General features: G+C 40.5%; 1 protein-coding gene across 1 annotated transcript in view; it reads left to right on the top strand.

Annotated features, from left to right (window-relative positions):
* The window catches only part of llgl1 (LLGL scribble cell polarity complex component 1), a 33899-nt gene extending 10118 nt beyond the window's left edge, over window positions 1-23781 (top strand). Inside the window, exons 3-24 of the mRNA XM_083896171.1 lie at window positions 5765-5846; window positions 5949-6109; window positions 6192-6338; window positions 8195-8357; window positions 8826-8961; window positions 9972-10026; window positions 10195-10349; window positions 10444-10664; window positions 12269-12336; window positions 13768-13942; window positions 15421-15525; window positions 16272-16564; window positions 16727-16877; window positions 16965-17103; window positions 17181-17494; window positions 18068-18259; window positions 18376-18448; window positions 18544-18658; window positions 19055-19119; window positions 20300-20435; window positions 20989-21071; window positions 22958-23781. Of these exons, the coding sequence (XP_083752297.1) occupies window positions 5765-5846; window positions 5949-6109; window positions 6192-6338; window positions 8195-8357; window positions 8826-8961; window positions 9972-10026; window positions 10195-10349; window positions 10444-10664; window positions 12269-12336; window positions 13768-13942; window positions 15421-15525; window positions 16272-16564; window positions 16727-16877; window positions 16965-17103; window positions 17181-17494; window positions 18068-18259; window positions 18376-18448; window positions 18544-18658; window positions 19055-19119; window positions 20300-20435; window positions 20989-21067 (3025 nt within the window). The 3' untranslated portion in view covers window positions 21068-21071; window positions 22958-23781. The remainder of the gene's footprint in view (window positions 1-5764; window positions 5847-5948; window positions 6110-6191; window positions 6339-8194; window positions 8358-8825; window positions 8962-9971; window positions 10027-10194; window positions 10350-10443; window positions 10665-12268; window positions 12337-13767; window positions 13943-15420; window positions 15526-16271; window positions 16565-16726; window positions 16878-16964; window positions 17104-17180; window positions 17495-18067; window positions 18260-18375; window positions 18449-18543; window positions 18659-19054; window positions 19120-20299; window positions 20436-20988; window positions 21072-22957) is intronic.
* Window positions 23782-27880: the final 4099 nt, after the last annotated feature.

Below are 27880 nucleotides of genomic sequence, written 5' to 3'. Positions count from 1 at the left end.
GCTTTGTGTGGTCGTGATTTGCAGTTGTTGTTCGTTCGTATTTTGACAGTTGATCAGTTGTATTACTGTTTTTTTTCTCTCAAGAGCGATTTGTCAGAATTTTGGAAAATTCAAGGGAAACTGTACTGTCATAATGTGTCATGCTGTCTTGCAACGAAAGACACCCGACAAACATTTTCCTGCCTGTGACCTGAGTTGACTGTGACAGCTGCGCTAGCTTAACGTGGAGGAATCTTGAATTGTTTATCCATCCTTGAAGTCAACAAAATTTTTGTGGTAAAAACAGTGAATTCCCCATGTAATTTTTGGTAACACTCATTTCCCATTTCAATTGGGCTGTAGCTCTTGACTTCTCCTGCCATTTCCCCGACAGGTTCCAACTTTTCTTTTCATTTGTCACATTAATGTGCTGTGATCTTGTTGCTCACACTGTGGTTTATTTGTGGACTACTAAAAAATATCACATTACGTAACTTTGCATTTATTTTGTGTCCATCCATCTGCTTTGGTCCATGTGACAAATGTTGTCATCCACCCATATTTGCCAGGTTATGCATGAACCCCTATGTATGGCCTTTGTTGACTGTGTTATGCATCGGTAGAACGTTATATTCTGTTGAATGGAATGGAATGGAATGTGGGTTCTGGTGCACAGAAAAGCGAGGCCAATGTCGAGTGTGGACCGTCATTGACTATGAATGGAACCCGATTCTGTACACAAGCTCTCAGCAATAATGATGGGTGGAAGGTATGGAGAGATCTTGAATTTGTCTGCAAGTATTTAACAGTATCCATCCATCCATTATCTACCGCTTTTTCCTCCACCGGAGGGTCACGGGGGGTGCTGTGCCTATGAGAAAATGTGTAGGATTCAACCTGTGACATTCATTTTATCTTTCCATCTTTGGTCTCCTCTCTTTCACACTCTGCCCACTCTCCACATTTTATTTAAAATGATGGACTGCATGATATACTGTTAAGTCCTCTAGTGTGCATTTCTTACTCTTCACTGGTAATAGTATGTTTTTAAGAAACATAGATCAGGGAGGACAAATAATCATAAGGTACTCAAGCTATTAAACTAAATAAATAATGGAAAGATGGACATTTATGTTGACTGAATCATTTAGAATGACAGCAATGAGAGTTTAATAACCTGATAGCAGAAGGAATGAAGGATTTTGAATATCTATTGATTCTCCTGGAAGGTACTATACATGATAGTGGCGACCTGAATCCAAAAATCATCCAAACCATCCAAAAAAAAGTTTTGTCCATCAAAGTGTGAGGATTCTCAAGTAACAGTAATTTTTGCTATCATTACAGTTGAAGTTTATACTGTGCTGTATCGTGACTTAGTTATTTTGTCCTTTTTGACTGTGAGGCAGAGTGTGCATCAGCTGAGTGGGACAGTAGTGAGGGGAGTGTGGGAGGTGGAAGAGGCACTAGCTGAGGCAGAGGATGCAAATGAGACCGGATTGTTTCTCTAGTGGGTGGGTGGAGTTGTTTGGCTTGTCTTGTTGTAGACTGCCTTTTGCCAGACGTCTGATGAGTCTCTAATGTGTGCATTGTTATGTGTACGGAGGACAGGGAGTTGAAGGAAAGTTTGGAATGTCAACTCTTCATCTCGTTTTTTAAACTTTTTTTTGGCCTTGTCTTTGGCCCAGATAGTCATATCCTCTTTCTTTGTGTGGTGACTTGCACATTGATTCTTGTGTTTAGTGATCCATCAATCCTTCCTTCCTGTCCGTCCTTGTCTTCTATCTCATTCATAGTACGTGTGTGTGTTGTCGGTCTGTGTGTCCGCATGGAGGACAATGCCTTCTGTTTGTCGGTATTCAGACCGTGAAATCGCTTTATCCTTGCTAACGCTCTCTTTCTCTGCATCACCGGGCAATTGCACATTGTGTGTGTGTGTGTGTGTGTGTGTTTATGAGTTACTGTAGACATCCAGTGTGTGCATTTCAGGTTTCTCTGGAGACCAGTGTGGCAGATCCTTGTTAGTTTCTACATGCAGGGTTGATAAATGGTTAACTTGCGCAGATCAACACTGTTTCTGTGTACTGGTTGCTTGTTTCACTTCATTCTCGTGCTTTAATTTTTCTTTGTGCTCTAGCGAGGCCTTTGAATTAGTGTCTTGAGTCATTGTTTCTGAGAAATGACCTGCCTGTAGTGGTTATGACATCCTGAGATTTTCTTTCATCTGTCATTTCTGTTTTATTCAAGTATGTTTTTAAGTCCATGTCTTGAATTTCAGTATTTTATGTTGTATTATTTGCAATGGGAGTTACATCAGCACTTGATGTTTATCAGAGGTGTAATCAGAATGACTAAAGTAAGGGATTGAGCATTCTTCGTTGGTTTGTTGACTACTGTGTTCCTTAGTATTGTTTGCATGGTGTGAACTGTAGTACATAGATATACTCAGAATGATTGATTAATCAAACAGAGTTAATATTCGGTGACATTTCCTCATTATCGGTCCAAAAAAAAGGTTTATGACCAAAGCAACTTTAACGAGGAGGGAACAATGACTCATTTATTGTCTATCCCCTATATGGGACCTGTAGTATTGTCCCATATAGACACACACGCGCACACGCACACACACAGCCTACTAAAGACATGCACACATCCACACACACACACACCATACAATCATCACCAGGAATCCCTCCCCCAGCTGTCCTCTGACATCATTACATCCAGGAAAAGTGTGTCATCTTTATGAACCATGCGCCTCATTAAGGTTTTTTTCTTTTTTTAAAAAACTTTTTTACTTCCTCATACACTGATGTAATTTGTCTTCACTTCCTGTTCTGTGACTTAAAACTCTGCTTTGCCTTAGAGCTCACCGTCCTTGGATGGACAGAGTCTAAAATCGGAACTAGCAGTACCCAGGATCCTGTAAAAGGTGCCACAGACCAGCCAAGTGTCAAGGCTCTGACGGTCCTAAATAGTCATTAGTGGGTGTTATTTTTTCTCCACATGCTGACAGGTTTGCATTCTCTTTTAGCACAGCCAGTTTAAAGTTGATGGATGTAACTGTGCTGTAGTCATTGTTATAGAGGCACAAAACATCACTGTAAATGTGTTTTCAGTCCCTCTGATCATTTTCACTCTGCTATGATTCTTCTGTTCACTTGCTGACAGGTTGGATATAGGGGAAATATATATGAAAGGGTCAGGCTTTGAAGCTGACAGACCATGATGCTCATGCATAAGATAAGGACATGAACAGACTCAGCAGTTACACAGAGAGGGATATTACTGGAAGGTTGTATTGTACAACTATGCCTTGTGACGCAATGCACTTTTGGGAGTTCAGCGGTGCAGAAACCATAAGTCATCCTTAATGATGTTCTCAACACTTGGGCAAGTGCATAATGTGCTGTACACGGAGAGCCCTACAATTAGAGCGTTTTGTGACTTTGTCATAGTGAGAGCAGCATGTTGCTGAATTTATTTGCTTCCACTTGTCCCCATAGAGGAGAAGAATCACTGCAAGTCAATATTAAGCTGTTCTGAGTGACCAATATCCAGTGTTTACAGTTTCATTTGGATGTGAATGGTCTCTTGCCGGATGAAAACAATCCAGTTCATTGAGCAAGAGAAGATCCTTCAAATTTTGTGTGACAGACATTCGTTACTTACTTAAATGTTTTCTTACATGATCGTAATTACTGTCCAGTAAATACAAGACTGCAGCTAGCAACCAGATTACTTAGCGCTGTATAAATATGGAAACATGGAAACATATGTTACTCTCCAAATATAATATACCGTATTTTCCGCACTATAAGGCGCACTTAAAAGCCTTTAATTTTCTCAAAAAACGACAGTGCGCCATATTATCCGGACCGCCGGGTCAATTGGTAAAGTTTGACTTTATCTGTATTTGACATTCCCTTTTACAAATAAGTTCATAAAAGTCGGACAGTTGTTTTGAAGTTGCAGTTGTAGCATGTTAGTTATTTTTTCTCTGTTTCAACTCTTTTTGACTAGTACTGGCTGTGATGTCAGTCTTGTGTGTATTTGTCTCACATATGTCTTTTTCTCTCTGTGTCTGCCATTATGTGGACTTGTGGGTCATGACCCATGAGTCAATGTTCCTCACACACCTCTGTCTCCAGCTGTCTGAGGCATGTATTATTGCAGCAAATAAAACCCAGGGACAGGAAGTGACAACACTGGCAGCCTGCTGTTGTAGCACTTGGGGGATCAGGACAGGGAGGGATTTAATTCTTGGAGAGCGAGGTTAAAATGAAAGTATAGAATGGTGTAGAAGGAACATCACTGACTTTTCTGGCTGTCATAAAGAGGGAAAAAGAGGAAAGGAGTGAACTGGATTTGAAAAAAAAATTCTCCTTTTTCCTGCTAAGAATGTGAGAAATCTGATAAAGTAAAACCAGGAACATAAATGAAAGAGGAAAGCATTTGTCTAGTTATGATATGATATGATTATACATTTTTTACCAGATAACAGAATCATTTAGAAGAAGCAGCTCTGCACACAGTATACGTGTTTTAACCCACATTCCAGCAGGCTTATGCAAACTGTGTGTCCCTGCTAGTATCTGGGTGTGCGCGTAATTCACGGTTTAGTCAAATTTAGCCTAGTTGTGTACTTGGCGTCACAGTTCTTGAGAGCAGTCTTTATTGTATCAGCTCAGCTTCATTTACTGGGCTAACAAAGGACGAGCTCTGTGAAGATTGCTGCTGATTACACTGATTCACACTTGGAGAGCGGCGGTTCTGAGCATCTGCGTCATCTGGTGTTGGTAATTGCTAAGAGCTTTGTTATAGAGTCCTGATTCCTCCCTTGCTATTACAACTTAACAGTATGTTTGTTCTGCTTTACAGCTCAGAATTACCACTTTTAACTGTGTTCATAGACTTGATCTCAGTCCTCCTAGGCAGCCACACATTTTAATGCTACTTAAAGAGAAAAGGTTTTGGCTGAAAGTGTTGATGCTTAAGATATTCCTCTCTGCCTGCCAGTGTGTGTGTCTGTGGTAAACTGTCGATGATGCTGAGCTGTCACTAGTGTGTGTCAACACCGTCTTAATATTTTATTACATGGTATGTGTGTCTGGAGGAGACATTAAAAACCAGTTGGTGTAGACTTGTGCTTTCTGTGTCTGGTCCCTGTGAAGCCCATGAGCTTCCTCACAGTCAGACATGACCTTTGGTCAGGACTTTTTACCCTAATTCCACCTCCACGTCCATGTAGATTCTCATTCATCCAGATCACACTAACCCAAAAATCATTATGGCATCGTAGGAACTGGATTTTTTTTCTCTCATCCAAGAGGCTTTGTCCAACCTAAAATGCATGTGTGAAAATCATAGTGGGAGTCTAAAGTGCTTATCTTGGCAACGTTGGCACTGCACTTGACACGTAGTAAAATAGTGGACTGCAGCTTTGAGAGTTGTGAGCTCAGGAATTGGGCACAGAATAGAATGAGGTTTTAGGAGATGTGTTTGAGTATTGTACTCAGGAATTATCATTATATTTATGAGCAAGAAAGTCTTAAAACTTTCTGTAAAATGCCTTTTTAATTCAAAACTGCTTGTCAAGGTATCTGTATATGTACAAGTTTTGCTTGACGATGGATTGTTGTGTGTTTAAAACATTAGATCAAATAGTTAATTGAGAACACAAATTAAAAACAGAAGCACATGTCATGCCCTATACACCACACCCTGCTGGTTGATGGGAGCTCTAGGTTTTCGGTACATTTCCTTGACGGGATCCTCGCAGTTATGGCGCGCCTGGCGTGGAATTCACTGGACTACACAAAGACACCGCTACAGTTACACAGATCCACTTCCTGCCCGGACAGGTGAGCTGCACGTCCGTACCCGTTACCGTGTATTGTAAATCTCTTATAAACCGGGTGAAACTGATGTTAGATGATGATCATATTTGACTTGACCGGTCGTAGGGTCGTCTGCTGTCACTGCTGGACGATAACACGATTCACCTGTGGGAGCTGGTGGCAGGGACTCCCAGAGAAGTGGGAGGAGTTAAGAAAGAAGTCGGGGTCTCTCTCCAGGAAGTGGGCAACTACAGCCTCCCTGGCAGACCTGGTATTGAGAGCTGCAGGTACTGTATATAAGAGGGTGTTTAAACATCCTATAGATATTGATATACTTTTAGGTTGATATACTGTTCTTTCTCTTCCCAGTGTCACCCGGGTGACTGTCCTCCTCTTGCGGCGCTCGTGCGATCTGCTCTGCATTGGAACAGAGGGAGGTGGCGTGTACTTCCTGCAGTTGCCCGGCCTCTCGCTAAAAGATGACCAGACGCTGCTTCAGGATCACATCACACAGAGGTGAGACTAAAAGCAAACTTAATGGATAGATCAAAAAGTTTAAATCAGTGTATGCAATTGCGAAGTATTCATTGTTTGGCTCACGCAATTATTCATTAATAATCCTCCCTTTCGCTGCTTAAAACTGTCTTCCTTTTTTGACTTAGCCCCCCTCCTCACAGTATGTCTTTCCTGAAAACACTCTTGTTTCCTCCACTCAGCTCCAGCTGAGCAGGTCAGGCACATACATGCATGTGGAGACGAGTTTCCTTGTTGACCCCCAAAAGCAGCAGGCAGGTCAGGGTCGTGTGGTTCAGGGACCTTGAGAACACTGTACTCTATTATTGGAGAGGAGGAAAGGGAGTGAGGGACATCACATGCTGTAAATTCAAAGAACAATATTGTTAGTCCTAGTTTGATATGAACAAGTTTTATGGATGTGAGGTAGAGCTGTTGTGTTGACTCACTTGGGGAAAAAAGGGATGTCACATATTGCTGTATACCAACAGGATTTTACATAATCGTATTTAATGAGTTTAAAATGAAAAAAATAAAGCTATATTTTTCCTAGATTAAATATTTCATATGACAAATAAGTTTCCAGGATGTTAAAACCTCACACAATAGGCTGTGTGAACTAATGATGCGTCAGAATTAAACCTAACCCTGCAAACTCAAACACAATGTGGTGAAGGACACACACACTGTAAAATGCAAAAACACTTAAAAAACCACATAAACAAAAGACAAAACTGTGGTCTTAAGTAGATCTACAGGGTAAGAGTGTTGATCTTCTTCAGCCCCCAATGTTCATACGATCCTGTGGAGCCATGCATGAAAGTTCAGCAGACTGAACTGAAGAAAAACACTGTGGTGTCAGTGCACAGACATGTATCCCAAGAATTAACTAGCAATGTGTACTCATCATGGAACTCATTTGAAAGGGTGCATTATTCAGTGTTAAATATAATTTTATTTATGGATATGCTACATTTTATTTTTCTCATTTTCAATGCTTTTGCATTCTTCACAAAATTCCTGCGTTGATACTTTGGCAGAGCATCATAGTGCCTCTGTTGTTTCCTTTTTTTTTCTGCTGTGACTGTCTGACTGTTTAGCCAAACCCCTCATTAACTAGACTTGTTTAGGGAAAATGGCAGAACTGAGGCTTAACGAGAGCCCTGATAAGGTTTTGTGTGTGTGTTCACGTGTTCGCAAAGGAGGGGAGCTTTTAGACAGTGAGGCTTTGTACCGGCGGCCAAAATGTGGTGTTCCGGCTGGGGAAGTGTTTCAGCTGTTTCTCCAATGAAAACTCAAACACACGCACACACACATGGGCTCATCACCGGGCCTGGATGCTGGATTCCCTGAAAATGTGTTATGTGTTTCTGCCCCTGTGCTTTTTCAGTGAACCCCACCACAGTTTTCTGTGTGTGCTTTGCCTCATCCACAACTAAGAATCCATCATAAAACTGCAATCCTTTTTTCCCCCCCTTTTCCTCCTTTTGTTGTTTGCTTCATGCGATTCAGTCTCTGTCTTCTCCCTGTCCGTCTCTAAGGGAATCCTCTGACATCTTGAGGGTGTGTCCTGTTCTGCATTCCTCTGCTGTCTCCAAGGAATGTTTACTTCACAAGCTCCAGCAGCTCAGCTCCAGCTTGGTGCTGATTTCACTCGTAGTAATTGTTGTTATTGGAGCAGCCTGCTGTAGATGTATTGTGCTCTCTCTTGATTAAACTATACTCATTCTAACCCTTTCTAGGTGTTGTTGGGGTGTTTTTTTGTACTGTTTTCTTTGTATTATGCATAATATAAGGCAGGTTTTGTGAGAATGCAGTATTAATAAAGTAATAAGCTGATTTTGTATTTTCCTCTGCAGCCTGCCTGATGATTACAGATGTGGGAAATCTTTAGGGCCTGTGGAGTCTCTTCAGGAACATCCTCAGCAGCCAGGGAAGATTCTGATCGGCTACAGTCGAGGGCTGGTGGTCCTGTGGGATCTGAACACTCGCCATGCTGACCAGCTCTTCCTGGGAAAGCAGGTACCTGGTTTGGTTCAGAGTTAAGTTGTGTGCACGCTAGGGGTGGGTAATATGGCCCAAAAAAACTAGTGTATACTATAAACATTAAAATATCACGTAGGCCCACTAGTGACACTGAATATTGCTCACTGCTGCAGCAAGGAGGGCTTCTACTGCATGCATTCAGTGAATGTGTGACGTTTTACAGTATGTTTCATTGGTTTTTGCAAAACAATTTAAATTGCATGTCTTTAAAACAACAATTACGATGTTGTCTTTGTACAGTCGTTATATCTTGCCCACCTCTTGTGCACACTGATGTACTTTATTTTCACTAAAGTACACTGAGTAACATGGACTCGGGTATAAGGCCAGTTAAAAACAGTGTCTGGGCCATTTATATGCATTAGCTCCAATTCCACTTCCAAACTACCTGGTCTAAACTAAAGGCTCTCTATATATTTAATGTGTGTGTGAATTCCCCTGCAGCAGTTGGAGAGCCTTGTGTGGGAACGCTCCGGAAAGTTGTTTGTCAGCTCCCATAACGACGGGGGCTACTCTGTGTGGCCGGTTACCAGTGGCAACACCTACAGCCACCAGCCAGTATCCTCCACCATCCCATATGGTGAGAAATGCACACATAAATGCACACTCTACACGTTTGTGTTTCCCACATTATCTATTTAAAGCATGCTTGAACATATTGTCATCCTAGTCGGTTAGACTGGTGGTAGTTTTGCACAAAAGACGAATGTACAGAGTTTGACAATGGCAGCGTGAGCTCTGTCAAGTGATTTATTGCGACTCGTAGTGGCTTGCTGTTAGGGTGAGAGTTAGGGTCTTTCATTATGGGAGGTCTATGTTCAGTGGTTCATGTTGACTTTAACAACTCGCACTCAAACAACGATACATGCAAAACTTACATTTCTGCTGTTTACTGCACCAGTGAGGAAAATACAGACCAACTGAAACACGCTTTTGCAGGAAACTAGGTGTTGCAAATGAATTCTGTGCTGCCAGTTTCCTCTCTCTGTTTTCAGGCTGCTTTTCTTTTCTCCCTCCTGTTTCAGCATGTATTAAGACTTTTATTTTGACGTGACAATAAACATTCAAAATGTGTGTAAAATCAAGTAATCTTCAAAACATTTACCATTACAGACAGTATCACACTCCAGTGACAGTGCAGAATCTTGTATTGTCCTGCCTCATATTTTTAATCTTTCCTTGCATAACATCCAAACCATAGTTGCTGCTAAAGGGCCAATGATGACAAGACATGGGTACTTTGTTTGTTTGGTCCTCGATGAAACAAACAGCCAAAAGTGCAGAATAAGTCCAAATACAGTATTTGCATCTGTCACATGTATAATAATCTGAATATTACCAGGTCATTAATGGGACAGAATGCTGTTGTGTATATAAGGAGAATAAAAGGTTAAATTTTATTATCACTCATGTCTAATTTTAGCTTTAACTGGTCCAATGCAGCTTGTTTTGCTTGTGCTGGTAGACCCACACAGAGATGATCCTTCTAAACATTTTTTGAAAATGAAAGCTCTAAATGCTTCTGCTTATGCTTTAGTCTCTGCCATGCTTTATAATTTATAATTTATCTGTTCATATTTTCTATCTCAGGTCCATTTCCCTGCAAGGCCGTCAGCAAGATCCTGTGGAGGACAACACAGATGGGGTGAGCTTTATTTTTCACTTATGAGGGTGTTTGTTTGTCTCCCTTATTTAAATTCAAATTAAAGAAAAGAAAACCAAGATTCCAATTACTCATATTATATTATATCTAGTGTTGAACCAGATGAGACTAAAATGAAGCTTTTAAACTTCTCTGTGTGCTTCGCTCCAGTTCTCCCGTGCTGTTATACAGCGGAGGGATGCCCAGAGCCAGCTACGGTGACCGACACTGTCTGACCATTCAGCAGGACAAGGACCACGTCACTCTCGACTTCACATCCCGAGTCATTGACTTCTTTACTGTCCACTGCACAGAGCAGGAGAAAGGTGAGGATCTGCCCGACAATTATGGATACATATCCATGTCATCTTTTCATCTTTCATGTCATCTTACACTCTGTTTTCTCTCTCACTCTCACAGAGTTCGATGACCCCTCGGCAGTGGTTGTGCTACTAGAGGAGGAATTGGTTGTAGTTGACCTCCAGACCCCGGGGTGGCCTACTCTGCCCACTCCTTACTTGGCCCCACTGCACTCTTCAGCTATCACCTGCTCCTGCCACATCTCCAGTGTCCCTCCTAAATTGTGGGAGAGGCTGGTCAGTGCTGGCAAAGCACAGCAGGGCTGCCAACGTACAAACAAAGTGAGCAGCACAATGTGATCTTTTGTAAAAATGTAACCCCTGGATCCTTTTGTGTAGAACATTTGACCACTATAAAATTAGTTTCACTGTTGTTTTTCTTTATCTTTAACATGAGGCAGGTTTTCATCAGCCTGGTCTTATGCACATTTTTGATTTGCACATAAAAACATTAAAATGGTGAAAAAGAAAATTTGAAAAATTATTTAAATATTGCATTAAAATTGTAAGCTTTATGAAGGTAGACATACAGAATTTCAGTGAATGAAAGAGGGCCTTGGTAATGTATCATTAAAAACTTTCCTCTATCTGTTTAGATAAGAATTCAGTTGCTGACATCATCAGCTTTTGATTTCAGTGTTCCTGAACTGCTCTCGTTGTTGGCAGAAATCCCACTGTGGATTGGTATATTCATGACAGTAGAAATATTCAATTACAGGAAATCCAAGATGCATGTAAGCAACTTAACCTGAGAACACCTTAAATAGAGTAGGTTCAATAGCCAAGCGGTTCATGCTTTAATGTAGCCATCAACACCGGTCAAGAACAATATCAGTGAAGTGAAACTGATCCACGTGATCCAGTGATACAATGTTATTACTCATGTTCCTTGTTCATCTTAGCTCACAGTCTGGCAGCTCGTCAAACTACAAGAGTGTGACCAATCAGCCTGCTGCTGGTGTGTGTGAACTGTGAGAGCAGGTGTAGGCAGTTAAAGGCTTTGCAGCTCAGATAAGCCGTTTGATCAGCAGTGGATTATACAAACACACAGCTGATGTGCTTGTAAACCCTGGCTGCCTGTGTCTTCTGTGCAGGGTCAAATCAGCGAGACTGGCATTGGCTCTGTGGAAGTCAACAGACACGATGTCAGTGTGTTTTGTTTATTCATCTGGGCATTTTTCCCATGCAATACAAGTAATTGGTGTAACCATACTGTAGCATCAGAAAGGCTTTATACCGACATTCGACTAGATGAGTTCATACAATACTAATTAGCTGTGTTTATAGGTCTTGTTTTGCCCAGTGGCTGCGCTGCAAAAAACTTAATAAAAACAGCCGTTGCTGGTGCTGTGTACACACACAAAAAATCCCTCAGTCAGGTCTGATAGTTTTGCTTGACAGGGACTGCTTTAAGATGAAGGAATTGGCATATAAATAGTTTCTGTTCACGAAAACCAAACAGTGGCAGAATAATTACATCATCAACAAACACAACTTAAACTTGCTCACTGCAGCTTTAAGCATCAAAAGAATGTAGAACCAGCAAAGTCTTAAATGTAGTTTGAATTTCTAAACTATTCTTTGTCCCTGAAAGCAGTCAGGTAAATAACGTGACATGTTCTGTTAGTCTGTCTCTATATCCTGTTTCAGTAGAGCATCTTTCCTTCTTGATATTTAGATGGATAAAGCTTAAAATGAAAAGGCAAAAAATACAAGTGAGGAGCCTATCCAGGAGGCCAGAATATTTTCAGCTGGGTTCATGGTAAAAAATGAAAGGCTCAGGCTGATGTGATCAAAATTTGGATTTATTTTCTCTTCTTTGCAGCTTTTTTCAATATGAGGGACTTTTTTTTTTTTTAATGTTTCTCTAATCTCTGTTTGTGCAGACTTGGCCCATATGTGGAGGGAAAAACCTGGCGCCTCCACCCAAACACCAAGAGCTGCTGCTGACAGGGTATTTAAACATGCACGCACACACACACACACTCATGTAAACATATAAACAGATGACATCCACACTGCAGGTGCATCCAGTTTTCCTTCTTTTGTTTCTTGGCACAAATATGATGCTTTCTAGTAATTGAAGTGACTCAAAGGTGCATAGAGATGTTTCTAAACTGAACCACATGTAAATGCTGGGTGACTCTAGATCTTTATGTGATATGTACTTAAACCAGAACTTGTTATCATCACCTTGACAATAAAAAAAAAACCTGTGACAACTGGATGCAGTTGTTTACTACAGCTGTTGGGCTAATCTAGTGCAGTGAGAAACAGCCACATAAAGTAAGAAGAGAAAAACAGCTGGATGGCGAGAAGTTTTAGTTTAAAAAAAAAAGCCAAGCTCTTGTATTTATGATGGAGTTAGATGACTGTGTGAAGTCTTCAACAGTCTTTAATCCCAAAGCTTTCTTAATGAGGTTAAGGCCTAGACTCCCGAGTCATTTCTAATTTGAGCCCAATGATTCCTGACATTTGTTATCTTAGAATATGCCTGTAAACACCTGGTCTAATTCTGATGAATTATTTGAATTATTTACCTCCACCAGGACGTATATGTCTGTCTGTCTGTCTGTTAGCAACATCACTCAAAAAGTTGCAGACGGATTTGGCTGGGACATAGGGAACAAGTGATAAAAAGATTTGGGAGCGTGATCCGCTATTTTTATCGCGATTTTGTGGGGGGCCGAGCTGCCTTGGAGGAGGTCTGTGTTATTATTTATAATAATTCAATTATTATTATTGAATGATTTATTTCATATAATGTTGCTGAACCAGTTGAGGCAACTCCAAATTATAACACTTCCCTCACAGTCTTGTACAGAAGGCACTTTACCAGATATAAGGAGTATGTGACTCTTTTGGCAGTATAGTAGTACAGATGGTCATAATCCCAACAGGTTCAAATGCTAAGATGCTAAACATGGAGCAAATATCATATCTGTTGAACATCATTGTCACTGGGAGAATGTTGCATGGAAGCTCTCCTGCTTATAGACTAGAGATAGATTATAACTTATGGATGTTTCCACATGTTTGTTCTCAGAAATTGCACACAAAATGCTGAGAGACAAACAATAAATGTTACTTTTCAATTTAAGCATGAGTGCTTTTTAATCTCTTAAATCCCCCTTCCCCCTTGAACAATTGGCATCGTATATCTGCCAGCAGCTACACTGATTTCTAAAGATCAGTATCTGTATCAGACAATATCCAGCCACAACATTTGTGTTTTGGTGTTGTTTTTATTATTATCATCACACACAGTTGCAACTTCATACACACAACCTCCTAAATCCTAAGTGATGCAGCACTAAAATGCATTGTCTTGCCTTGAAATGATTATTGTATTTTTGTATTCATATTTCATCACCTGTGTTGACAGACATGAGGACGGGACTGTTCGCTTCTGGGACGCGTCAGGTGTCGCTCTCACTCCGCTGTACAAACTCGGCACAGCCAACGTCTTTCACACTGACTGTGACCCCTGTGATGACCCTCATGACCCAGGCAATGACCCTGACATGCAGCAGGAAGAGGAATGGCCTCCCTTCAGGAAGGTGAGAACGAAGGAGGTGTGGATGTGAAGAAGCCAAAGGAGGCAAAGATACAGGGGTTAAAACCTTCTGCTCAGATCAGGTGGGAGGTTGTCTTTTACTGGCTGTGGGATATAAAATGTGTTTTATACACACACTCCAGTCCAGTAATGCTCCATCCGTGGCCTAATTTTCCCATCTGGTTCCTCTCATGTTTTTGGTTTTCAGACAGACCCACCCCATTGTTCCTCTTATTAAAACTCGACTCTGAAGGAACCGCAGTCAGATCCTGTTTAAAGGGTCTGCACAGAATTCTATTTAAATGAAATGATTCAGCATTGAGAGGCAAAACTTGACGTGGCCGAGCTGTGCAGCTTCTGCACATGCTGACGTGACATGAAGATTGGGTCATGAAGCAAAAACACACTGAATATTTGAATAAAATGGCTTCACCGTCTGTAGTGATGTCCAAAATAAATGTATATCATCTGTGAACAAAAATGTATTTATTTATTATTTTTAAAGAAGCAGCTCATCTTCTTGTCATATTAACAAGTGAAAAATTTAATTGGTCTTTGTGTCAACACACACACACTCACCTCCCTCTTAAGCCTGTTTTGTTTCTCCCTTTAACTCTTTTCTTTTCTTCCTATTCACCCCTCGGTCCACCTTCCCTCATGTATCCTGTGGTAACAGAGCTGCATGTTCAGGAATGTGGCCCTCATATGGGATGAAGAGCCTTTCCTTTTTTTTTTCTACCCAGTAATGAAAACCAGATCAATCAGCCCACTCTTTCTGTGTGTGTGTGTGCTGTGACCAACTTCTCCTGTTCTGCCAAGATACGGCTCCCGTACAAATGCAAGAGAGGATTCTTTTGGAATTCCTACTGTGTGTGTGTGTGAGAGAGAGAGAGAGAGAGAGAGAGAGAGAGAGAGAGAGAGACAGATTAATGCACACGTTTAGCTGAGTATGTATGAGGGGAAACAGGGGATTGTCCTGGCATATGGCACAGATTACGAGGAGAACCAACAGACCTTCTCATGGACATCTTTTTGACATTAATCAGCATGAACTCAATATGTTTATGGCCTGTCTAGATAGGTATTCCGAACGAGACAATGCTTTTTTCTTTTAAGTTTTTTGGAAAATGAACATAGTTTAGAAGAAAATATGCATCAGCCCCTTTGGTTTCAGTTTTGGTATAATTTTGCAAAGCGTTTTTCACACTGTAAATTAGTTGGCATTTATTTTGGCAATTCATTGACTGCAGTAACATCAATAGCAAATAGCTTGGCCTCACTGCATTACACTACTTTTCCCTTAATACACATCAAATGCTTTAAACTGTGTGATGGTAACACTCAGCTGAAATTAAGTTAAAGTTAAACGGTTAAATGGAGCAAGATGCTGATACACGAGCCACAATAAACAAGTCTTTGCATGGATTTCTTTCTGCATATCCAGCTAATTTCCAGTTTTTGTGTGTGTGTTTGTGCGTGTAGGTGGGCTGTTTCGACCCGTACAGCGATGACCCCAGGCTGGGCATCCAGAAGATCAGTTTGTGTAAATACAGCAACAAGCTGGTGGTGGCTGGAACTGCTGGACAGGTGAATTATGCACATACAGTACAGTCCACACATCCTGACTCGTCACTTTCCCATGTTTTACATAGTTTAAAAGCTAATATACAAATCTTCACTTCACTAGCTTGCTTTACTGTCATCAAGCTTTGTAAACTGAAGTGTAATACTGTATTTGCAAATGTATTTGCACAAAAAAATATGCAGGTGGTAACACACACACACACACACACACACACACACACACACACACACACACACACACACACACACACACACACACACACACACACACACACACACACACAAGCTTTGATATAACACAGCGTTTTTTTGTATTTTCTCTGTAGGAACCAAAGTTAAATGATTAGTATTAGAACGTATTGGCAGTTTTGCTTCTACAGCCTTAATATTAATGGTATTATTTGTCCTCCATGGCATATAAAGTGGGGCTAGAGAAGAGGTCAAAGGATCTTAAAACTTAAGCATCCATCTTTCAATATATCATGAATATTGACAAATACTCCCTGTTTAGAAACGTTCTGCCTGCTACACTCTGCTAAGTGGATGCTCAGGCTCTGCTGCACTTAAAAGGTGCACGCTGTTAAAACCTCACCTCACATAAAATAAAGTTCTGACCAGACTTTTTAATGTGCTAATAGTTTAAAAACCTGCACCATCATCATATTTGCCCATCAACATCATCAACAGCTTCTGAAATTCAGCAGAACTGATGATTAACCGATATTTTCCTCTCTCTCTCATCTCTCCAGGTGATAGTGTTGGGTTTGAACGACGAGCGTTCGGACCACTTTGTGGACGTGTCTGTGGTCGATCTGCTGCAGGACAGGGAGGGCTTCACCTGGAAGGGTCACGACAGACTGGAGCCGCGTCTCAAACCTGCTCCTTTCCCTCCAGGCTTCCAGCCGCTGGTGCTGGTGCAGTGCATGCCCCCGGCGTCCGTTACAGCCGTGGCGCTGCATGCAGAGTGGAACCTGATCTCCTTTGGGACGAGTCATGGATTTGGCTTGTTTGACTATCACAGACGAAATGCTGTGCTTGCAAGGTTAGAGTCACACTGTTGTAGTTTGGGATATCAATAAACATTCACCTGTTTAGCAGGAAAATATTTTGGGCTTTATACTCGACCTTGTTACCCTTCTCTACCTCTTACTTTTTCCTTCTGAGGAAAGGCCAGAAAAAAAGCTTACACTCTGCTTCTCTGCAGATGTACCCTGCACCCTAATGACTCATTAGCGATGGAGGGCCCACTGTCCAGAGTCAAGTCCTTGAAAAAATCTTTACGGCAAAGCTTCAGACGCATCCGCAAGAGCAGGGTGTCGGGGAAGAAACGCGCCATCGCCACGCCTATTAGCAAGGTAAGTTACTTTTTCTCCTGGTTGTAATAAGAGCATGGAACATAAAGGCTGAAATGATTTCTGAATGTTATGATTGTCCATACACAGGTACAAGAGGCCAATGCTGCTTTAGCAGAGCAGGAGGAAGTGGCTCCGATACAGCGAAGGATTGAGCCGCGGTCGGCAGACGACTCGCTGTCCGGAGTGGTCCGATGTCTTTGCTTTGCCGACACCTTCCTGCGTGATGGTGCGTTCACTCACTGGTCCAAATCTGGTTTATTAATAATACAATCATTTAACAAAAATGTCGTCTTTGTACACTAGGCACACACCATGGCCCTACGCTATGGGCAGGCACCAACTCAGGCAGCGTGTATGCCTACGCTCTGGAGGTTCCAGGCGTAGGCTCGGGACGTGTGTGTGAGCGAGGAGGAGCGAGTGAGGGCAGTGCGTGCGTTGAGGCCGTGTTGGGTAAAGAGATTCAGCTGATGCACAGAGCCCCCGTGGTGTCGATCTGTGTGTTAGACGGCCGGGGGAAACCGTTACCCGAGCCGTATGAAGCCTCCCAGGACCTCGCCATTGCACCAGATATGACCAACGCTCACTCTGTGCTCATCGCATCAGAAGAACAGCTCAAGGTAGAGGCTTATATAATATTGTATTTGAATTACCAGTGTGTTGTTTTGTCATTTCATCAGGAAATATTGAGTTTGGGCTGTTTTGTCTCTGAAGACAATATGTAGTGGAATATTAAAAGTGTTGAGTTTTTAAAGATATAAAATGCATGAAAATCGGCAAGACACATAATATATATAGTCGAATACTGTTCCTGTATTAGCTTCCAAAACATTTAAATCCATAGACATACATATTTCTGTTCAAGGTAATGGATTTAATCTTAGGCGTCTTTAGTCGGGACTGTCCCTTTAAGTGTACAAAAATGAGCTGAACGCTTCCTGAAAACATGATGTCATCATCTTTACCGTTCAGCGTTAACGTTGTGGTAAAACCGTCTTTGAATGGGTGAGGAAAGAAATATTCGGTACCACTAGTTAGCCAGTGTGTTGACTTTAGTGTCATAAAACTAGGTCTTTTGCTACTATTTTCGTTGAGAAGCCCCCTAGTGGCAGAAATGACATACTGTGAGTATAAAAACAGATTTTATCCAATTTTAAATCTTTTCATCTTCTCCTCTCTCTCTTCCTCTCCAGGTCTTCTCCCTTCCCAAGGTGAGCGCCAAGACCAAATTCAAGTTGACGGCACACGAAGGCTGTCGGGTGAGGAAAGTGGCCCTGGTGGTCTTCAGCTCCACGGCTCAGGAAGACTACAGTGAACACACACTGGTGTGTCTGACCAACATGGGAGACATGCACCTCTTCAACATACCAGGGCTTCGACCACAGGTGTGGTTTACGTTACTTGGGGTTCACATGTGTTATTGTAATTGTGAATTATTATCGACACTATGTTCACATTTTTCACTTTTTAAAAGATAATGACGTCCTTTGTGTTTCCTCAGGTGCGCTTCGACTGCATTCGTAAAGAAGATATCAGTGGCATTGCATCTTGTGTTTTCACCAAGAATGGACAGGGTGAGTGAGAAATTGCATTCTTTTTTTACCATTTTATTCTGACACCATTCCACCATCAACTCACCTGTCTAATTATTGTTTGTCTTCTCCTACAGGCTTTTACTTGATCTCTCCCTCGGAGTATGAGAGATTCTCACTCTCGGCTAAGGTCATCACTGAGCCGCTCTTCTCTGTGCAGCTGGACCGACCACTGGACCCCACACCTGCCAGGTAACACACAAACAAACACACCTTATTAGGACGTCCACTCAATTGGGCACCACAAACAAAGCGTCATCCCTAAGCTCGACCATAATGGTTGATCTTAACCTAACCTAAGTCAAATCTTGCTTGAACTTGGAAAACCTTTGTTTGAGGTTATTTTTTCGTCCCGCTCTGATTGTTAATAAATATATACATGTAGATAATTAGTGATGAAAACATCGATGGTCCCTGTACTGTACTGCATCAGGAGCCGCTAAACCTGTCGTTCACGAAGACTGTTCATTACAGACAGCTCTGCCGCATATGAAACCAGAGAGATGGTTATACTTACACTGTTGTTGCTTATTACTCCGTCTGCTGCCAAATTAAATGGTGTGTGCGTGTGTTGATTTGTCTCCTCAGCGATGGTACGACGACACAACCGCAGGCCAACGGAACCCACAAGAACCAGATGGGTCAGGCTGAGGGTAGGTTTGGAAACATACATGCAACAGTAAATGCTTTTCTTTCTTCTTCTTTTTTTAAATTTCCTCTCACCATCTTTATTCTCCTTCATCACCCACACACTGTCTCTGTTTCTGGACTTTTTAAAACCTCAACCATGCCTTGCAGGACTCCCCCCCCCCCCCTCCCCTCCTGGTCTCTATGGTAACCATTCACTATGCCTCTTCTGCCTCCTGGGGAAAAGGTGGTTGTTGTTGGTGACCATTGTAATTAATGTATGTCCTAAAATTCTGACATGAATCACTACCCCCCACATTTACTAAATAAAACAGTCAATGTTAATCATTGTAAATCAGTTTAATGATAATGATAAAAACAGCACTCCTGGTCAGTGTCCATGTTCTCAGACCTTTCTTTGTGCTTTTTTTGTTGTTTATTGCCTGGATATTGTGTTGTACTTTCTTATAATATTTGTTTTATATCATGACTGTCCGTGTAATGTTTGTGGCCAGCTCTCAATGAGACTCAATGACTTTTCCAGGTTAAATAAAGAACATATAGGCAGTAAAGCAATTTTATTTTGAAGGTGCTTAAAGGAGCAGGACGCAAAATTAAATAAACGACATATTTATGAGACAGAGAAATAGTAATATTTGGGTAAAAAAAAAACACGCAGTGATTAAATAAACACATTAAATAGGATTGAATTAGAAATAAGTAAAAGTGTCTGGTTTTTGAATTAATGCAAAAAAGGCATTATAAGTAACTTGAAATGGCAATTTTCCTTATGTACCTCATAGAAATCTGACATGCAAAAACAATGTTTTTATGCTGTTGGAGGAAATACAACAATCTGAAAAAATGTAAATTTGATATTGTGAACCTGATGATAAACAGACATATCTACACATCCAGCTGTGTTTTTATTTGGTAGCACCTCGATGTGTGTGGAGGGAAAAAAAGCCACACGCTCAGTGAGTGAGAATGAACCAAAATAGTAAAGTTGTGAGCCAGAAAACCTTCACAATGAGCCGAAAGCTGCGCCAAAGAGCTCAGAGAACCAGCAGAATTGGGTTCTTTTCTGTGGTTGAATGCGTTTGCTCTCTCAGTGCCACTTTGCTCAGCTTGATTTCATTAAGTAAACCCTGGTTAGGCTCTGATTTTACTTCAGCTCCTGACTCTCTCTGTGATTTACCTTCACAGGCCAAACAGAAGAATCTCCCAGTTCTCTGTCCTCCCCGCTCCTGGACACACCACTGGACTCACCCCTCAGCTGTGCTGACCTCACCCTCGACTCCACTGGAGAAATCACTGTGGAAGACGTCAGGGACTTTCTAACGTAGGCACGCACGCACGCACACACACACACACACACACACACACACACACACACACACACACACACACGTTCTTGTACTTGCTGCATACTGAGGACTGGGTAAAAGTGCTGACAAAGTGAGGACCAGCATTTCCACTTTACAAATCAACACAATTACAAATATCTACTTCATGAATGACATCTATAAAGAGCTACTGGGTGCAGTACCATAACATGTCTGCAGGTGGAGCCCCAGAGCAAAAAGTATGTGAATCACCAGGGCTGGAAACCGGGGTTTTTGTACCAAATTGAGGACCTCTGTTAAAAACAGAGTATAGCATGTTTACAACCAAAGGAAGTGATTTAAATGAAAACAAAATGAGGAACGGCCAAAATGTCCTCACTTTGTAAAAATGACCTCACTTTGTTGGTTAAAAACCCTCACTGGTCCTCAGTATGCCGCAAGTACAAGAACTCACACACTCACGCACGCACAAAAAGCTCACACTATTCTTAGCCTTTTAATTTCCCAGTATTCAGTTGTGGTTTGTTTGTGTGTGCGTGTGTCTTGCAGCACTGTGGACGAAGCAGAGAACAACTTAAAGAACATTAAAGAGGAGGAGGGACGCTCGACTGGCATCCTCATCAACTGAACAGGTAAGATGCAAACACAGGTGAGAGGTCTTTGATGTCGCCTCATATTTTTCCCCTTATAGTCAGATACTGTTTGTGCACACACACACACACACACACACACACACACACACACACACACACACACACACACACACACACACACACACACACACACACACACACACACACACACCTGTTTCTAATGGAACTGGTCCAGAGTGTGCAAACTTCAAAGGCTTGTTCTGTCTGAGCGCTGCATTCCAATAACAAACCCTCCGCTCTGTTTTCCCACCAGTCTGTCTTTGAGAAGCCAGTGGAGCAGAAATCATTTCCACCGAGGGCGAAACTCGACACATTAATGTGCTTTTCAGATTTTCATAATGAGCTCAGGCTCAGCACAGAACAGGACCTTGGTTAATTGTTTTGTTATCTCTTATATCAGCTTTCCCAGATATAAATGAATTCAAATTCATCTACCTTAACTAACCCTTTACAGCAGGGTGAAGCACGCCTGCTGTGAATCAGGCCACATCATCTCGGCTGTGCAGCTGTTACTAACACGTGATGAATTCACTCCGGAGTTAGGGAGGAAAGAAGATGAGGAGATTATCATCTCGGTGGAAAGAGTGTCTGCACTGAGTGCATATTTACCACACACCACACTACGTCAGAAACACTTTAAACACACCTCTCTGTTAAGTAAGTGTCTGTAGCCTTTAAAGTAGGGGTGTGAGGTGAGGTAAATAGTCAGTGTGTGTGTGTGTGTGTGTGTGTGTGTTTTAATTACAGTGGACAGTATTTGGCGAGCTGGTCGTTTGGACCGGGGAAACGGACGAACCAGAGCACAATGCTACACGTTGTTTTGACATGAATGCTGAAGACATTTGTTGTATAAAAAGGCCCAAATGAAAAAGAAAAAAGAAAAAACCCAATCCAAGACTTTGCTACTGTACACTTTATTTGGAATACATGGTCGCACAGTTGTTTCATTTATAGGTTTAGAAAATATTGTGCAAAGGCACACACACGCACGCACGCACACACACACACACACACACACACACACACACACACACACACACACACACACAGGACCATCTGAGATGATTACGCAACATGTTGTCCCAGTTCAAATTCAAAAACAATGCATGAATTCTCTTCTGTTTCTCCTCTCTCCCTCTCCAGAAAGTCAAAATGCTGCCTTCTGTATGTAAAACAGGATTGCGTACATCCACACGGCGTAAATAAATATATAAAATAACAGAACTATCCCTTTAAGCTACTCGTGCATCCAGGTATATTCATGAGAACGATCAGGAGTCTTTAAATAAGCAGGTGGTGATGTTTTCTTGTTTTGCCTTCTATATATTTGTCAAGACTTTTTGGCCTAACTTTGTTTTATTATTTCTTTTATAACTCTGCTGCCCCCTAGTGTCCTCATCTGAAAATACAAATACAAAATACTTTTGCTGTGAGTTCAAAACCATTGTTGTGAGGACTTCAGAGGACTTAAAAAAAAAAAGGTTAAGACTTTTTGTAGCCCAAACTTTGTGTAGATTTTGGTTTAGGTTAGTATTAGGATTAGTTATGCAGTTCATATGGTAGGCGGAAGTCCTCACAACTATAGAGAGAGCATTTAAACATGTTAAAATGACCATTAATGCTCATAAATCAAAGTTGGTTTGAGTCAAGTAACAAAACTTGTCAAACTGGAGATAATTTACTTGATTTTGGGTCAAACATGGTGTGTGTTGACCATATTCTGCCCTATTTCTCCAAGTTAATCTAGTTCCCTGGTGTCCTAATGAACATGTTTGTTACATGCTTTGGTCAAAATATATATGTCCCCCTTTAAATTAAAAGATAACATTTTTTGCTGATCATTTCTTTTGAATTTTGTTTTACAGGGAGGGCCAGGAGTGGACTGGACGGACTGGATTTCAGTCCTGCACCACAGATAATCTCCCATCAGCCACTGCAAAGGCTCCAGCCTGCACTCTTCTCTTAGCCTGGCACAGACTGACAAACGGCCTCACCACGGACAAGGAAGACAATATGCTGTTGTTGTTGTTGTTGTTATTGTTGTGGCTTCTTCTACTGGAAGAACTAAAGGGGTCTTCTTCTCTAACCACTTGTGAAACGTAACATCAGCTGCTGCATGAAAAACACACTAAAGTCCAGCTGAGAATAATTCCGCTTCTGGACGCGATTATTTTTCACTTCCAAGATCGAAAAAGGCTGAAAATGTCCCACCGTCCATCTCGACGCCCTCTGTGATCGTTCGTCCACTGCCCTGATGTTTCCACAGCCGCTGGAGATGGTCGTGATGAACGACTGTGGCTCAGAACTTGGAGGAAAAGGCTGTTTGATTCTGAGCAGGAGGAGACTCGACATGGTGACGGACCTTGACTTCCCTCCACATTTGGAACTGGAATTGTTGCTGCGCACTTGTCCGTTCCTCGTGAACTCTTATTAAGTGGACGTGATGTCATGCTAACAAGCCTGTGTATGAACTGAAGATTTCCAAGCAGAGGCTGAAGGATGAAGCCTCTCTTGTGCTCGAAGACGGACACTAGTAAATGAAGTATTTTGAATATCTGAATATTGATACTTATAGTATTTCTATGATTCCCCCTCTAAGGTGCCAGTGAGGGCAGTTGAACTGTCTTATCCACGTGGGAGCAGAGGTGGTGCATAAATAAATCCACTGGTGGTTTCTGGTTCAAACACAAGCACATTTAACAGGGTCTTTCTCATGGTACTGAAGGAAAGATCTGAAGGTGCAAATGTTGACACTTTGAATGGTTTTCTACGGCTTCTGGAGGAATTTAAGCTACAAAAAGATGTGAAGGAGTAGAGTTAGAGGGGCAAGAAGAAGGGATTGAGAGTGAGGGTGAGGTGAAATTATCCTTTGGAACAATTTCTTGGTTTCATTCAACCACAACCCGAGCGCGTTGACGTCTGGACGATGCAGGTATTCTGTACAGCAGCCATTTTGACACCGTGAACCAGCTGAAACTGAGGAGGTTCCTTCAGAAGAATTTTGAGTATTTACTCCAGTGACTTTCCCCACTGTGATCTGTCAAAATGGCTGCTGTGGAACGTTGAATGCAAGGAGGAGGAAGTGGACAGTGAAGTTTTACAAAAATGAGATTTTGCTCACAGGAAATATGAAGTGAAGTTAGAACCTGTTGTTGTTGAGCAGCCCCTCAGAGGTAAAGAGCATGTGACGTCAGTGATTTATCTGCTAAGAATAAAGTTTTAGGTTTTATACATTTTTGGCTGGTTTGGTAAAGTCAGGATTAGGGCTGGATGATCATTCAAAAGGAAAAAAAAAATCCTATATTGATATAATATTCATACTATTGCCATAATGTTTTACCTCAGATTCACGGAATGTTTCACTATTTAACACAATCTCACATGAGTTTTGCTATAAATGATTTTAAAGCCACCGTTGACTGATTTCCTTGACTTTCACTCAGGAGCAAAATCTGTGTCAATATCTTGACATATATTGTGATGGTTTATCAGCTGATTTGAATGGTTTAATCTTATTGCACCAGCCCTAATCTGGATTAATTTTGTCAGACGGTGGTAAACAGTGAGATGCAGTTGGTTAATTTCTGTTAAATCCTCTCTCTTTTTATCCAGAATGTTTTTTTTTCCAGGACTTTTTCAGGAAGTGTGAAAGCTCAGAGTTAACAAACTTTGTTGCAGACCTTTGATCATCAGTTGACCCTTGCTTTTCTTTAAGTTTCACTGTGTTAAAATAATAAATACATACATATATATAAATTACTATCTATACTAGGTCTGCAGAAGACAGGTTTGTAATTGTAAGCCAATGATAGTAAAATATTAGGTGTTGTTTTAGCCTAAAAAAAAGATGCTCAGTATTTCTTGCTTCTTGATCACATTATGTAAAACAAAACAAAAATAAAGGGACCTCACTACTAACTTATGCAGCTCAACAGGTAGAACTCACTCTCAATGCATTTTTACTCTTGTGTTTGCTTGTTTTTGGTGGCCTGGTTGACACGAATTAACCATTTCAAGCTACAGTTGGCACGATTTACCTTTTTTAACTCCACATTTACAACGACTTTGTTTATACTTTGTGATTCAGTTTTGTGTGTAGGATTTTAATTGGGTCACTTAGCATTGTTTTGGCTGACGAACAAACTGTAAATGTTAATAAAAATGATTTACTCTCTTCACTGGATTTGTTTTAGTGTGTGTCAAACCTCCATATTAAGTATGTTGTTAAAAATACTCTATGCATTGTAAAGGTCAGAATGACGTGGCTATGTCATCGCGGTAGGCCATAAAAGTGCTAATGTTGCTAAATAAACCAGAGTCCTCTGTTAAATATTAAGATTTTAGAAATGTCCGACAAAAACGTCATACTATACTATGTAGTACGTTCTACTATACTATGTCGTCCATAATATGACCATTTTTTGAAAAAAAAAGAATTGGTCGAAAATTAGACAAAAACGACATACTATATACTATGTCGTCCAAAATCTGACCAATTTTTTGAAAAACGTTTTTTTGGTCCAAAACTTGACAAAAACGTCATACTGTACTATGTAGTACGTCCTACTATACTATGCCGTCCATAATGTGACCTTTTTTGAAGAAAAAAAATTGGTCCAAAATTTGACAAAAACGTCACACTATACTATGTAGTACCTCATACTATACTATATCTCCAAAATGTGACAATTTTTGGAAAAAAAAAATTTGGTCCAAAATTGGACCAAAACGTCACACTATACTATGCAGTACGTCATACTATACTATGTCTCCAAATGTGACCATTTTTGGAGAAAAAAACATTTGGTCCAAAATTGGACAAAAACGACATACTATACTATGTCGTTTTTGATTCTGACAATTTTTTTTAAAAACGTTTTTTTGGTCCAAAACTTGACAAAAACATCACACTATACTATGCAGTACGTCATACTATACTATGTCTCTAAAATGTGACAGTTTTTGGAGAAAAAAAATTTGGTCCAAAATTGGACAAAAACGACATACTATACTATGTCGTTTTTGATTCTGACAATTTTTTTGAAAAACGTTTTTTTGGTCCAAAACTTGACAAAAACGTCACACTATACTATGCAGTACGTCATACTATACTATATCTCCAAATGTGACCATTTTTGGAGAAAAAAACATTTGGTCCAAAATTGGACAAAAACGACATACTATACTATGTCGTTTTTGATTCTGACAATTTTTTTTAAAAACGTTTTTTTGGTCCAAAACTTGACAAAAACATCACACTATACTATGCAGTACGTCATACTATACTATGTCTCTAAAATGTGACAATTTTTGGAGAAAAAAAATTTGGTCCAAAATTGGACAAAAACGTCACACTATACTATGCAGTACGTCATACTATACTATGTCTCCAAATGTGACCATTTTTGGAGAAAAAAACAATTGGTCCAAAATTGGACAAAAACGACATACTATACTATGTCGTTTTTGATTCTGACAATTTTTTTGAAAAACGTTTTTTTGGTCCAAAACTTGACAAAAACATCACACTATACTATGCAGTACGTCATACTATACTATGTCTCTAAAATGTGACAATTTTTGGAGAAAAAAAATTTGGTCCAAAATTGGACAAAAACGACATACTATACTATGTCGTTTTTGATTCTGACAATTTTTTTGAAAAACGTTTTTTTGGTCCAAAACTTGACAAAAACGTCACACTATACTATGCAGTACGTCATACTATACTATATCTCCAAAATGTGACCATTTTTGGAGAAAAAAAATTTGGTCCAAAATTGGACAAAAACGACATACTATACTATGTCGTCCAAAAAGTGATCTTTTTATATATATATATATATATATATATTTGTTTGGGCCTTTTTGCCTTTAATGATAGTATAGTGGAGAGAGACAGGAAACGGGAGACAGAGAGATGGTGGATGACACACAGGAAAGACAGGGTGCAGGATTCGAACCAGGATCACCTGCAGCGAGGACTTCAGCTTCAGAATATGGGGTAGATGCTCTACCAAGTGAGCCACCGCTGCCCCCAGAATCTGGTCCAAAACTTGACGAAAACGTCACACTATACTATGTAGTACGTCATACAATACTATGTCTCCAAAATGTGACCATTTTTGGAGAAAAAAACATTTGGTCCAAAATTGGACAAAAACGACATACTATACTATGTCGTTTTTGATTCTGACAATTTTTTTGAAAAACGTTTTTTTGGTCCAAAACTTGACAAAAACGTCACACTATACTATGTAGTACCTCATACTATACTATATCTCCAAAATGTGACAATTTTTGGAGAAATAAAATTTGGTCCAAAATTGGACAAAAACGACATACTATACTATGTCGTTTTTGATTCTGACAATTTTTTTGGAAAAACGTTTTTTGGTCCAAAATTTGACAAAAACGTCACACTATACTATGTAGTACCTCATACTATACTATATCTCCAAAATGTGACCATTTTTGGAGAAAAAAAATTTGGTCCAAAATTGGACCAAAACGACATACTATACTATGTCGTTTTTGATTCTGACAATTTTTTTGAAAAACGTTTTTTTGGTCCAAAACTTGACAAAAACGTCACACTATACTATGCAGTACCTCATACTATACTATATCTCCAAAATGTGACCATTTTTGGAGAAAAAATTTTTATTGGACAAAAACGACATACTATACTATGTCGTTTTTGATTCTGACAATTTTTTTGAAAAACGTTTTTTTGGTCCAAAACTTGACAAAACGTCACACAAAACTATGTAGTACCTCATACTATA

This window comes from Microchirus variegatus (assembly GCF_963457635.1).
Source record: "Microchirus variegatus genome assembly, chromosome: 10".
Taxonomy (NCBI): Eukaryota; Metazoa; Chordata; class Actinopteri; order Pleuronectiformes; family Soleidae; genus Microchirus; species Microchirus variegatus.
This window is presented reverse-complemented; position numbering and strand designations above follow the sequence as displayed.